This window comes from Zootoca vivipara, chromosome 17, assembly GCF_963506605.1.
Source record: "Zootoca vivipara chromosome 17, rZooViv1.1, whole genome shotgun sequence".
Classification (NCBI taxonomy): Eukaryota; Metazoa; Chordata; class Lepidosauria; order Squamata; family Lacertidae; genus Zootoca; species Zootoca vivipara.
In genome coordinates this window covers 20,633,490-20,647,447 of record NC_083292.1, presented here as the reverse complement: position 1 = coordinate 20,647,447, position 13,958 = coordinate 20,633,490, and the positions used below count along the sequence as shown (strand labels likewise).

General features: G+C 45.4%; 1 protein-coding gene across 6 annotated transcripts in view; it reads right to left on the bottom strand.

Annotated features, from left to right (window-relative positions):
- TAOK3 (TAO kinase 3) overlaps positions 1 to 13,958 on the bottom strand; it is a 122,800-nt gene continuing 108,842 nt past the window's right edge. For all 6 annotated transcript variants that reach the window (XM_035099363.2, XM_035099367.2, XM_060269985.1 and 3 more), the window contains 5 exons: positions 13,201 to 13,404; positions 6,735 to 6,974; positions 5,477 to 5,689; positions 3,317 to 3,499; positions 1 to 874 (listed from right to left, as the gene is read on the bottom strand). In XM_035099363.2, the coding sequence (XP_034955254.1) occupies positions 713 to 874; positions 3,317 to 3,499; positions 5,477 to 5,689; positions 6,735 to 6,974; positions 13,201 to 13,404 (1,002 nt within the window). In that variant the 3' untranslated portion in view covers positions 1 to 712. The remainder of the gene's footprint in view (positions 875 to 3,316; positions 3,500 to 5,476; positions 5,690 to 6,734; positions 6,975 to 13,200; positions 13,405 to 13,958) is intronic.

Sequence of the window (13,958 nt, the reverse complement as noted above, 5' to 3'; positions counted from 1 at the left end):
GCCCCCAAAGTAGTAATATGTCCACCACTGATATGTACAGCACAATTTCAGAATTCATATTTTCTGTAAAATGTATCAAATTTCTCAATCTCTTAATAAAATTTTTTTATTATTATTTTTTTTCATTTAGTTATTCCTGATGAATAAATACCAAAAAAAGAAATAATTAATAATAAAATTAAAAACTCAAAAACGTTATGCAGCAGCTGATTAAGGTAAGGCTGCGATACCCATCTCTCTCCCCCTGGGAATTTGACTCCTTTTAATTTTTCCTTCCTTGGTTTTTTGTTTTTGTTTTTTGCTTGAATTTTCATTGGTAAGGTGGCAAAAAAATATGAGTGATTGCTGAAAAGCAAACATACATCCACTTTTTGTTTTGATTCGTTAGAATTGTCTCCAAAAGTTTTCATTGAAACATTTTTTTTAATAATAATAATAAAAAAAATCATTGCACAGAGACATCAATACTGTGTGAGACACTATGAGATTCAAGAGAGACTGCGGAGCAATGGTCCTGCTCTGGAACGTGACACTTGGCGGGAAGGGGGGGCCCCTGATGGAGTAAGAATATACAGGCACTAAGTCCGACATGATGTCAGTAAGAGAGACAGAAAGAGAGAGAGCACACCCGTTAACATGGGGGGGGAATGTTGGGATTTGAGATATTTTTTGTTTGCATTTTTGTTTTTTTAATGGCAAAAGAAATTTAATCTCATCTGTAGTCCTCCTTAGGAAATTCTAACGTGACCAAATTTCCAAAGCCCATCCGTAGGCTCTCCATGTCAAAAGTTTCAATCTCTCGCTCTTGCCTTTCCAACAGAAACTTTATCCTCTCGCTGCGTTCCTTCTGCAGGGCCGCCAGCTCCTCTTCAATCTGAAATGGCACAAGGGGGGGGGGGGAGGGCTTTAAAGCAAGTTCCTCGTAACACAGTGGCAGAGTGAAGCCCAGGTTGTCAGAATCCCAAACGTTTGAGGAACAGATCTAGACAAGAGGATTTCCTACCCCTCCATTTCTCCTGGAATGCTACTGGGAAGTGATCGGGGTGTTTGTGTGTGTGCTTGCAGCAGAAACAGGTGAGTGGAAAAGGGATGCTGAGTCCTTTCCTTAGTGATTTCTCCTTTTCCAATTCCTCCCATGGTAGTTTTTTTAAATGAACCCCTCCCGCCTCCCCGGGACTCTGAAACTGCAATATAGCTGTGGGAGGGGAGAACCATTTGTGGAGGGGATCACAGAATCATAGAGTTGGAAGGGACCCTGAGAATCAACTGGTCCAACCCTCTGCAATGCAGGAATGAATACTGTATGCAGTTGTCCCATATGAGGATCGAACCTGCGACCTTGGCATTATCAGCACCACGCTCGAACCAACTGAGCTATCCTTGTTCTTAATACAGGAATATTTTGCCCAACACTGGGCTCAGACCCACAACCTTGAGATTAAGAGTCTCAAGCGCTACCGACTGAGCCACCCAGTTAATATGTGTCTCTGTGCTTGCTTTCAGCAACTCCCCCATCCAGTAACACTTCTAGGTGAGCAGAGAGTTTGGTACTGCTTCACCAGTGCATTCCCTGCAGGGTCCCGGCCGGCAAAGCAGATGGCTGTAGCCTAGACACCTGAACCCTCCCACTCACCAGCTGATGAGCGGAGAGGGTTCAATCCTGCTGCATGCAGCTTTGCCCTACCCTGCAGATAGACTTCACGGTAGGTGGGACTGCCAATTACCTGGTGTCATGATGTCAGCTGGCTGACAGGTGGGTGACCCCGCCCACCAGTCAAAGCTGGCTTGTGCAGGTGATGAAAGATCTGGCCTGCTGGGCAAAAAAGCCACTGCATTTGGGGAAACCTCTGGTGGCAGTCTTAATACAGTGGAGCAGGTGGACTTTCCATTAGAACACACCTCTGGCAACGACACAGACCGATGCGTCTAGCAGTCAGGAAATCTGATTCCCTGGTGCATTCCAGCAAATGACAAATAAGCATCAGCAGCGCTATTCCTTTTCTGTGGCTGGTGTTCAGTTAAGCTCATGGGGCATCTGATCAGGAATCTATCCATCTATTCCTACTAGAGTTGGTTCAGACATTAACTATTTACTCACAGCATTCATAAATGATTGAAACGGTGGATCCATTCCTAAACCCGAAGATGCCAACTACGGAGTCGGTTTGGAATATTCCTTCCGCCCCCAACACGACAAAAGCAACAATATAGGAAATTCCTTCCTCATCTCAGTTATTAAAGTGCCCATTATGCAGTGCTTATTATTACCACTGGTCTGGAGGCCAGAGAGGAAACAATTTACAGTTTCTGATTTATCTGACTGGGCAGAAGACAGCTTGGCAAAGCAATGCTGTTGTGAAGATGCCTGCCAAGGGGCCTGTCTGCCTGCCCCTCTGTATTCAATCTGCTAGGATGCAGATACTATGAAAGCATGGGCGGTCTGGAGGGTGGCAACACAAGAACGGGCCTTTTCCGCGGTGGCTCCCTGCTTGTGGAATGCTCTCCCCAGGGATGCTTGCCTGGTGCCACTGCTACATATCTTTAGGTGTCAGGCAAGCATGTTCCGTTTTAATCAGATTTTCAGCTGTTAAACACTGATGGCTTTTTTTTTTTGCATGGGTAAAGTAAAGGTAAAGGGACCCCTGACCATTAGGTCCAGTCGTGACAGACTCTGGGGTTGTGGCGCTCATCTCGCGTTATTGGCCGAGGGAGCCGGCGTATAGCTTCCAGGTCATGTGGCCAGCATGACAAAGCCACTTCTGCCGAACCAGAGCAGCACACGGAAACGCCGTTTACCTTCCCGCCGGAGCGGTACCTATTTATCTACTTGCACTTTGACGTGCTTTTGAACTGCTACCGTAGGTTGGCAGGAGCTGGGACCGAGCAATGGGAGCTCACCCCGTCGCGGGGATTCAAACCGCCGACCTTTTGATTGGCAAGCCTTTGGCTCTATGGTTTTGTTTTTGAAACAAAATATATATATATATAATTGAATTTTAGACTTTTTAAATGCTGATTTTAATCTATGTATGTGTACATTGTAAGTTGCTTTGAGTTGCTGTGGCAAAAAAAAAGGTGACTAATAAATTTTAAAAATACCGCCGGGAGTAATTGTTAAGGCTCCTGTATTCTCTTCACAAGGAACTGATCCTGCTAGGATCCTGCTACTTAGGGAAATGTAATGCATTGTTGCTACCAGGAATACAAAAGGTTAACCTCAGAGCACGGGATGCATCTGGACAGTATGCACAACTCCACCTCCCCAGCAGTTCTTTCTTTCCTGGTTTTTTTGGCAACGGCCCAACCCCTGCCATACCTTTTGCTCAAGATGTGCCCTGCGTAACGACACCCTCTGCTCCAGCTTCTGGAGTTCCCGCTCATGCTGTGCTTCCGTCTGCATCTTGATTTTGCTCTGATAGGCATTCAGCAGCTCCATCTCTTGCTGAAGCTGCAACCGCAGGGCCTGGCATTCCGCTTCCTGAGCCTCATCTAGCCGCAGCTGGGGGTGTAAAAAAACACACCAACAAAATCATTTACAAAGTTAAGGGCACTTGCTGGTCAAATCTGCTCTAGGGTTGGGCACAACAGCAAATACACAACAACAACAACAACAAGAACAAGAACAGTTGTTTAGGCAGGCCGTGAAGATGCATGCCTCAAAGGAGGAGAAAATGCAAAAAAATTCTGATTGAAATGGTGAGCATAGAAGTCTTAACTGTGTACTGTAACCTGAGGAAGTAAAGTTAAGGTTGGGCCCACTGCCTTGAGACTCTAAAGCTCCCTTCCTGCCATTGGCCCACAAATCCCTTCTGCCCCTCTGAATGAGGTCTGCACCATGTCTCTCTCCTACCGTCTCCTTTCACCCCTTTCTCTTCCACTGTATATAGACCACAGGTGGGGAGCCTGTAGCCCTCCATAAGCTGCTGGACTGCACCTCCCGTCAACTCTTAACTTTTGCTGTGCTGTCAGGGTCTGATGGGAGGTGGAGCCCAACAACGTCAGGGGAGCCACTGGCAGACTCAGTCCCGCCTCATCCGATCATTGTGGCTCCAGTCCCAACACCCAGAATCCTTTGCTGCTCAGCACTCCTGTTTCTTTCATACACATACTCTTTGCTTCTCATTCCTTTCACCTTGCATGGAGTTTCAAACATGCCCATTACACCTGGGCTTTCACCGCTCCCAATCTCCTTTCCCTGCCTTTCTGCCAGGCTTCTGCCACCTTCTCACAGCTCTCCTTTGGCTATCCTGCCCACACAGCTTCTCCTGCATCTATAGCCACTGCAAAGTGCATCACACACCTTATCTAGCGGCAATCCTTACAGCGGCCACAAAAGCAAGCTGGTCTTTTTTTAAATCTCCCATACTGCAGATGGGGAGGGGATGAGGTTGAGAGTGTGTGACTTGCCTAAGGTCACCTGGTGAGGTCATGGCAAGAGCTAAGATTCACACTGGGAACCTCCTGGTTGGCAGCTCAGTATCTCAGCCACTATGCTACTACACCAGCTCACAGCCTGTCATCAACATTTCTTGGCACCTGCTTTATTCTCCCAGAACTTAAAAGTGTTTCTGAACACTCCAAGGTATGCCATGAGCTCAGCCAAAAGGTGTTTCCCTCATCACCTCCACCACCAAATCCATTTACGCTTGTTTCAGAGAATCACAGAGTTGGGAGGGACCTCAAGGGTCATCTAATCCAACCCCCTGCAATGCAGGAATCTTTCACCCAATGTGAGACTCAAACCCACAACCCTGAGGTTAAGAGTCCCATGCTTTACCCACTGAGCTATTCCTCAGGGCTTGGTTATCCTGAATGTATCTGGATATTACAGCTGTGTGCAACTGGGGCTTTAAACTTCACACGTGCACATACCAATGTATACAATCTGAAAAGATTTTATTGGTGTGTAAACCTGCTACAAACAGGCTTGACGAGGATTGCACATGCTGTTTAGTTGTTGTTTTTGTTTTAAATTAATTTGAAAATAAAACCAGGAAAAGGGAAAAGAGGGGGGAAAGGAGGGGAAATGAAATAAAACTAAGGAAAAGGAAAGAAGAAGAATAAGCAAATATTACTAAAAACAACAGCAAACCGCCATCAGTTCTCACCACAGGTAAGGTGATCCCCAGTGCTTGTTAATATTTTGAAGAGCAAAAAAGAGGACGCTATGATGAATCTCATTTTAAATACCCCTACTATATGTAGGCTATAGAAGCTGTGATATACTGCTGAGGGGGGGGGCAGGAGAAGTGAAGAGGAAAACAAGCCTTCAACATCCAGTTATGACTATGTCTCATCCAGAAAGTATAGCCAGAGACATTCTGGCAAATTTTCAAAAAATCCACCCAGACGGAAACTTTACCTTGAAAAGGAGGACGTGTCCTGGAAAAAGAGGACACATGGCCACCCTAGTTAATATGGAACCAATTGAGGGGTTTTTGTGTGTGTGTGGTATGGAGCCCAGAGCTGCCCTCACCGCTTGCGATGCCATCATCTCATTGATGCTCTGCTCGTACTGCTCAGCCAGGATGGCAAGCTTCCTTGTCTGCTCGTCCTTCAGGCCTTTCAGAATAGTTTTGTGCTCACTCTTTGGAGTCACTTCCAGCTGGTGGTTCTTGAGTGCTTTATACTGCTTGGTTTGCACTTTGCAAGTGTCCTGGAACTGCTTCTTGATCTGCATTTCCATGGCCTGCAATGGAAGGCAACAACTCCGGGTGAGGTTACACTTGGCTATTTAAACATCGACGTTATCTGCATAACCCAACACGTTATTTAAGAACGCTATGATATTCATGCAGAAGCTTTACATTAAAGAAAATGTAACATCCCTATAATGGGCAAATTGTGCTCGAGAGAACCACGCCTCTCTCGCAAGCTGCTTTCTCCATGAAACTATTGCCTGTCTCCAACCTGTGTCTCATCATTTCAGCTATTTGCTATTTTGTGTGTGAGATAATTACCTGCTTTTTCCCTTTTACATGGAGAAGAGCAGTTACCAGATCCCATGGAAGGCAGGGGTGCCAACTTAATAAAATATCTGGGGGGCAGGTAAACACATAATTGATCGCATGAAATGGCCCATGCACATCATTTGAAAGACAATGCCCATTAACTTGGGGGGGGGGCTTCAAATATTTTTTTGGGGGGCGAAAGGACCTCGCTCCCTAGGAGTTGGCTCCTAGGATGGAAGGTAACTGTAAGTGAACGAATAATAATAATAATAAGTTATTTATACCCCACCCATCTGCCTGGGTTCCCCCAGCCACTCTGGGTGGCTTCCAACAAAATATTAAAATACAGAAATCCATCAAACATTAAAAGCTTCCCTCCCTAAACAGGGCTGCCTTGAGATGCCTTCTGAAGGTCTGCTAATTGTTGTTCTCTTTGACCTCTGGTGGGAGGGCATTCCACAGGGTGGGTGCCACTACCGAGAATTCTTTCTCTGCTGAATGAATATATGGACAGGTGCCAAAATAGTGGCACAAATGTGCTAAGAGCACCAAATACCAGGGATGGGGAACCTATAGCACTTCAGAGGTGGCTGGACTCACATTTCCCCAACTGTAAGAGATTATAGGAACCGTAGTCCAAGGACATCTGGGAGACCAGATTCCCCATCCCTGCCACACACATATGGAATTAAGAACGCAGGGGGTGGCTAAGGTCAAGCAGTTGACTTTGCACCGCTTCTCCCTATATCCCAGCTAGACCGCAGCCCTTGCCTAGTTACTAACCTTCAGGTTTTTGGGCTGCTGCCGCAGTTCCATGACATGCTTCCTGTGCAGCTCCCGCTCCCGCCGCTTGTTGTACTCCAGCTGGTTCTCAAGCTCCGTCTGGTGCTGCAGCCGGATCAAGTCCATACGTAGCTTCTGCAACATGTGCAGCTGCCTGTATTCTAGCTCGCGCGTCGACTCGTCGTGCCGGATTAGCATGGCGTGCTCCATCTCTTTCTGCGTTCTCTTCTTGTTCAGTTCCTGCGTAGCATAAGGGGAAGGGGTCAGGTGCAATCCTAAGCGAGGCAGCAAACCCCAATTTCTCATGCGTAGTAAAAAAAAAAGCAAGCAATGTTTTTGACCGACAGCCTACCCTAGTGTCCAGGGCAGGGCTCTCGGGAGACTTGCAAAATGTTTTGTTGGGCTGAGCTAAGGTCCATGTATTCCTTCATTTCCGATAGTAGTCAGACAGACACTTTGGGGAACTCACAAGTAAGGTATGCGATTGCTGGCTTTCCCTTCCTGTTTGCCCCATGCAGCTTGCATTGAGAAGTTCCTTGTGCTAAGAGCCACTGACAGACCTGCTTCTCCTCCATGAACGTACCTACTCCTTCTTGAAAGAGACCAAAGCCAGTGTGTGAACTTGCTGTGTTTATTTCACATTGCGTGAGGAAATGCGCTCGCTGGCTCTGCTGCACCTACTTCCAACCTGCTTTGTTGGGGGCTTGCAAGAGGGTCCCAAAGCAAACCTGCTCCTTCTCTCCATGATGCCTGTTGTGGACTTCTGCAAACTGGCCAGTAGGTGGCAACCGGGAGTAACATGAACCGGGAGTAACCTGTAACCTGTCAATTTGGACACTTTTCACTGAAGAAAATCCAACCTGGCTTCCTTTTTCTTTTTAACTATACAAGGTGAAAAAACCATTTAAGAGACCTGCGAGCCAGTATTAATGTTCCACGTAGCCATCAATGGCATTTTATTTTATTTTTTTACAGAAATGTGCCATTCCACTTTCGGGGCTATTCCAGAACCTTTGTTCATGTGTGTGTGTTGATACATAAAAGAGCATTCTCCACCCTAGTATTTCTAACCTTTAGTCCATCAGTCATCACTCTCTAAAGGGAACCCCAGGCCACACCCAGCCACATCTTTAGCCTGCTTCTCAGTTCCCTGAGTAACAGAGAAGAGCTGCTGACAAAAGTTTCAATGGACATGCACTCAACATACCTGCATATCCACCACACACCCTTGTTTTCATTCCATCATTCCCTGCCCAAATCCATTATGCAAATCCCTCCCCTTCCAAAGATTCAAGTTCAAACAAACATGCTGAGAGCGGGTGTTTGCATCCTACTTCTTCAGTTCATTTCCTTTGAATGAATCCTAATTGCTAGGTGTGCCATAGTGACACAGCCAAATCTGTTACCCAGAATGACCCCTCTTCGCCCAAAGGTTCTGACAACTGACAGCTCTAGTAATTCTGTCCCTGGCATCGGTTTTACAATCCTGTGAAGATATTCCTCATATAAAGGAGCAGAAATCCAGCCGGCTGCTCCCAATCTTATAAGCAGCTAGTGCGAAAGCAGAGCTCCATGCGGTTATTCTGCTGATGAACCAAAGATGGAGAGACAGGGTGGGGAAATCATGATTTGGTCCCAGATCACTGCCACAGGATCCCATTTGGAATGTGCCGAGCAAAAAGATACTGTAGTATTTAGCAAGCATTGGCCCTTCAAATTCAGATAATAGAATAGTAGAGTTGGAAAGGGAGCTCAAAGAGTAATCTTGCCCAAAACTTTGCAATACAGGATTCCCTGACAGATGGCCATCCAACCTGTTCAAAAATTCCGATGAAGGAAAATCCACCACCTTCCGAGGTAGTCTGTTGCACTGCCAAACAAGCTCACATTTTTAGGAAGTTCTTCCTATGCAATATGCTAGGAGCTGAATATGGGCTTTGTGAGTGATATCTTAAAAGGTAAAAACTGTGCAACCATTAAAGCTGGAAAAAATATGGAAACTGGGGGGGGGGGACATGATTTTGCATGGTATAGTTTGCATTTTATAATTCTGATTTTGCTAGTCATCACGTTGAGGAGCAAATAGCTTCCCTTCCCCCAGACATAGGAAATCTTATTTAGCCAGCTTTCTGTCTCCTGAGGTGTCACCATGTGCTTCCAAGCATATTTCTGCAGAAATTTGCTGTTTCTTTTTAAGTGCAAGGTTAGACACTTACAGGAAGGTTAATTCTGCATCTACATTTTACTTTATGTCTTTTCTTCTGTGGAACTGGTATTGCGGTGTACATACAACCTGACTCCTACTGTTTCATCATTTGATAGTGAAACACGAGTAAGCCTGTTTCAAATTAGAACAGCTTCATGGTGTCAGAACATTTACAAGATGAAGCAAACAGCTTCCATTTCTCTAGAATCCAAAAAGACACTTTCATGCTTTGGGTTAATAAATTAGTGCATCTTAATTATTGCACAACACCACCTAAACTTCCAGAATTTTATAAGCCAGTACATGCTGGTAATATTGTGAAGTTGAGATCTCCAGACATACAGCACTACCGGTAAACCAGCTAAACAGTTAAGAAGTGGAACGTTAAGTTGTGATGCTAGGTGCAAATTCAGAATACACAAATAATACTCAAAAAGATGCACGCTTAAAATGATAATTCAATACAGATAAGTGACTTTTTTTTTTTTACCAGAGATTAAAGTGGTTTGCATGTTTTGATACAAATCTGGTAATGTTGTATTCTTGATTTAGTGATAAATATGGATGAAATATTTGCCCTTTATGCCCTTGTACATAGTCAGGCTGGAATCTTTCCACGCCTACACATTCTGGTCCTCTTCCCTAAGTGCTGCAAGCATTTTGACTATGTCATCTCCAATGATCCATGCAACAACCCTGTAAGGTAGGACAAAAATTATTTTCTGAATGATACTAACAGACTTGAGAGGGACTCCCATGCTAAAGTCCAACTAGCAAGTTCAAAGCTGACTAGGGTAGGGTTGCCATATTTCAAAAAGTGAAAATCCGGACACAAAAGTTGTTGAGCTGTTTTTGGCCAAAATTGTTGAGCTTTCCCAGACATTTCAGCAATTTCTGCTCGGACGCTGCTTAAGGGGACTGAATACCGGCTATGTCCGAAAAAATCCAGGCATATGGCAACCTTAGACAAGGGTGGCCTCTTACATACTGCCAAAAAAGGATGAGTAAAAAGGATTTATGCTTGCATAATATTTGCATAAATGGATAGTTGCAGATTTACAAATAATCACTATGGTTTATATAGAAATAGATTATACCCTAACATTGTAGGGAAGAATGTGACTTGTGTGCCTCTCCAGTCTGTTCTCCAGTTCCTAATTGTGGATGGGCAACTTCAAGACCTCTCCTGCACTCTCTCTTTATGGTTATTTATCTTTAAGCCAGACCTGGACCGGGTGGCCAACGTCATGTAATCATTTAGAGTGTTGAAGTAGAGCCTGGGTAGAACCCTGGGATCAGGGTTCGAATCTCTACTTGGCCATGAAGCTCACAGGGTGACCTTGGGCCAGTCCCTGCCTCTTAGCCTAACCTACCTCACAGGGTTGTTGTTGCTGTTGTTGTTAATTCAATTTATATACAGCCCTTTATCAAAAGATCTCAGGGTGGTGTACAACATTAGAAACGCATTACAAAACATCAATGATAAAAACATAGTGGAAAGCATACCGACAGACAGTCTAATAGTAAAATAATCATAATAATCGCAGTGGGGATCAGATGATGAGGGAGAGAACCATATAGGCCACCTTTAGCTTCTTGGAGGCAAAGGTGGGATACAAATGCAACAAGCAAATAAATGGCTGTCTTCTGTAATGCAGGACACACGGCCACCCTAAGGCTGTCCTGAGAACTTGGGCCAGGTGATTCTACCACCTCCTGGCTCACCCTCTTGCCTCAAAAACCCTTCACTAGGTATAGCACACATTTCTACTGAGAAGTAAGCCCAGCTGAATTCAATAAGGGCTTTCTCAAAGGTGCATGCATGTATTGGATTGGTTAGGCTTAGTCCACTCACGCAGCAGAATAAGGTGGCAGAAAGGATCACACAACCTCAAAATGCAGATCTAAGGGTGCATGTGTCACATATTGTTAATGCTTTCCATAAGAAAAGAAGCAAAAATTCCCTGCGAGTGATTTTTGTTTGTTTGCACAATAGCATGCAGACTACAGAGGAACCTCTGATGTGCTAGGTTTCTGCTTATTTGCAGGATTAAAAAAAACACACACACCACAATGGCAGAACTGTTGAGATAGGATCTTCTATCTGTTCTGATATACAGTCCACTCTACCACCTCATTCTGTTGAATGTATAGGACAGGCTGTAGCCTTCTCCTAGGCAGACTCTGCAATGACAAATGGCCATCATGAGAGAGCTGGGGTCGGATGGATGAGTGAAGCAAGTTGGGAGCACGTAGGATATCTCACACTTGCAAGCGTATTGCCACTAACACCTGCAGTTGTGAGCTTCTGCCGCCCTGCAATGTGAAGAGAGCAAAAGAGGGAAGCAATGAATGAATACAGAGGATCTGTCACCATGTAATAACTTACCACAGTGTGCATGTAACCATTTATAGTGAACAAGCTGTTTGTATGGACCTCCCAAGTGGTCAAGAGTATTGACATATGGTATCGAGGACAAGGTGATTGCAAGCATCGAGACAGAATCAGAAGTGGGGTGGAGGGAAGGATGCAAATTACAGAAACTTTTGCCATGAACTGAGATGCAAAGATGCAGCATCAAACTATCCATGTTTATACCCTAGCAGAAGGACCACCATTCTTACATAAAAGATCTAAGTGTGTCTCTTGCCAGGAGCTGAGTGGGTTACAGATTAACTGAAATTGTTGGTATGTTGGACAGAGATGCCAAACAGGGTCAGATCAGTGGTTCAGCTAGAGTAGTATTGTCTACTCTGACTGGCAGTGATTCTCTAGGGTTTCTGGAAGAGGCCCTTCCCAGCCCCATCTGGAGATGGTAAGGATTGAACTTGGGACCTTATGCAGGCAAAGCATGTGCTCTACTGCTAACCAAAAGTTTTCCTCTCTGCAACACAGACACACAGAGCTGTTCCTCTTCTGAAAGCCACGTGTGCCGATTCTGGTGTAGCCCCAGCTTTGCTCCTACAGGAGGCAAGGAAGGCCACCAACTTGGATGACTTTAAAAGAGGACTGAGCAAATTCATGGAGAAGGCGGCTATCAATGGCGACTAGCTATGATGCTTATGCTCTGCCTTCATGGCTGGAGGCAGCAATGCTTCTAAAAACAAGTTGCCAGGAAGCCTCAGGAGCGGAGAGTGCTCGTGTATTCTAGTTCCGCTTACTGGTTTCCCATCTGGTTGGCTACTGTGAGAACAGGATGCTGGTCCAATGGGCCACTGGCCCGATCCAACAGGCTCTTCTGGTGCTGTACCACATGATCTTATGTTGCCCATTGGATATAATTGATATGGAAAAGTAAAATTAAATTAAGCACTTCCAGACTCTGCGTTCATCATCTGAGGTCCTTCTTTGTGCACCTCCTCCACGTGAGGTCCAGAGGGTGGCAAAGCGTGAACAGGCCTTCTCTGTAGTGCCTGTTTGTGGAATGCTCTCCCTATGGAGGTTCGCCTGGTGCCTTGATTATATATCTTTAGGGACTTGGGTGGCGCTGTGGTCTAAACCACTGAGTCTCTTGGGCTTGCCGATCAGAAGGTCGGAGGTTCGAATCCGCATGATGGAGTGAACTCCCATTGCTCTGTCCCAGCTCCTGCCAACCTAGCAGTTTGAAAGCATACCAGTGCAAGTAGATAAATAGGTACCGCTGTAGCGGAAAGGTAAACAGCATTTTCATGTGCTCTGGCACTTGTCCCGGTGTCCCATCACTCCAGACGCAGTTTACTCATGCTGGCCACATGACCCAGAAAGCTGTCTGAGGACAAACACTGGCTCCCTCGGCCTGAAAAGCGAGATGAGCACCACACCCCATAGTAGCCTCTGACTGGACTTTACCTATACTTTAGATGCCAGGCGAAAATGTTCCTCTTTAACCAGGCCTTTGGCTGATTTAAATGTGTCTATGGGAAAGCGGGGGAGGTTATTGCTTTGCTGTTTTGTTTTACTTATGTTTTTACCCTGTATTTTATTCTCTGAACTGCCCTGAGATCTTATGCTGAAGGGCGGTATATAAACGTAATAAACCATAATAAAACAATAATAAATTTCTGACCCAGATACTACATCCTCGTTGCACGAGTGTGGGAAGATTCAGCTCTTGTCAGGACAATACAGGCAGCAGGCTTCCCAGGTTGGTTACATGAACAGCATGGCATACTGACCAGTTGCTAGTAGTTGTCTGTATTCATCTTATATTTTCCCTGGGTATATTGGGGCAGGGTGGGAAAGGGGGGTGGCGAAGAGGAGAGGAAAGCAAGAGGTGGTACCTCCCGAATGTTCTGCTGCTCCAACTCGTGCCTCCTGATCATGGTTTTTCGCTTGAAGAAACGGCAGTTTTTGTCATAGTAGAGTCTCTGCTGGCTGAGAAGATGAGCCTCCTCTTCAGCCTGTGTGTGCTGCAGGTTCTCTTTGTGTTTGGAAATCCTCTCTTGCTTCTCCTTCTTCGGTGTGCTGTGATCCTCGTTCATCTCCTGGACGTGCACAGAGGAAAGGCCAAGAAACAAAGTCATTTGTTGGCTTCATGATGGGGAGGGGGTAAAAAAAACAAAACAAAAAAATGCAATGCCTTTCCTCCCCCCCTTTACTACCATCTGTACGAGCTTAACGGCAAACACAGGGTCCTCCTTTGAATCCCCTTCCAAAAGGGTTTTAAAGCCCATTACCCCTCAAGATGCCCCTGCTGGGAGCTAAGCAGTTTATACAAAACATACAGGAGCTCCAAAGATGAGAAGGGGGGTGGGGAGGGAGGGAGGGAGGGAGAATGACTTAAAGCTCACAAACCAGGCTAGAATCAAGAGTCCAGAATCCAAAATTAGTAATCTTTGACATGAAATGGGGCTCTCCTTTACCGAACTGCAATTCCCAGAGGGAAGCCATGACAGTTAAAGTGGTATAAAACTGATAGATGTTGGAAGCGAAGAGTGCAAAGTAAAGGAAAACAGGTCAGGCCTCCTGGCAACAACAACAACAAAAAAGGACTCTCCGAACGTTCGATTCTAATCTTAGGCCACTTGGAAAGTTGTGG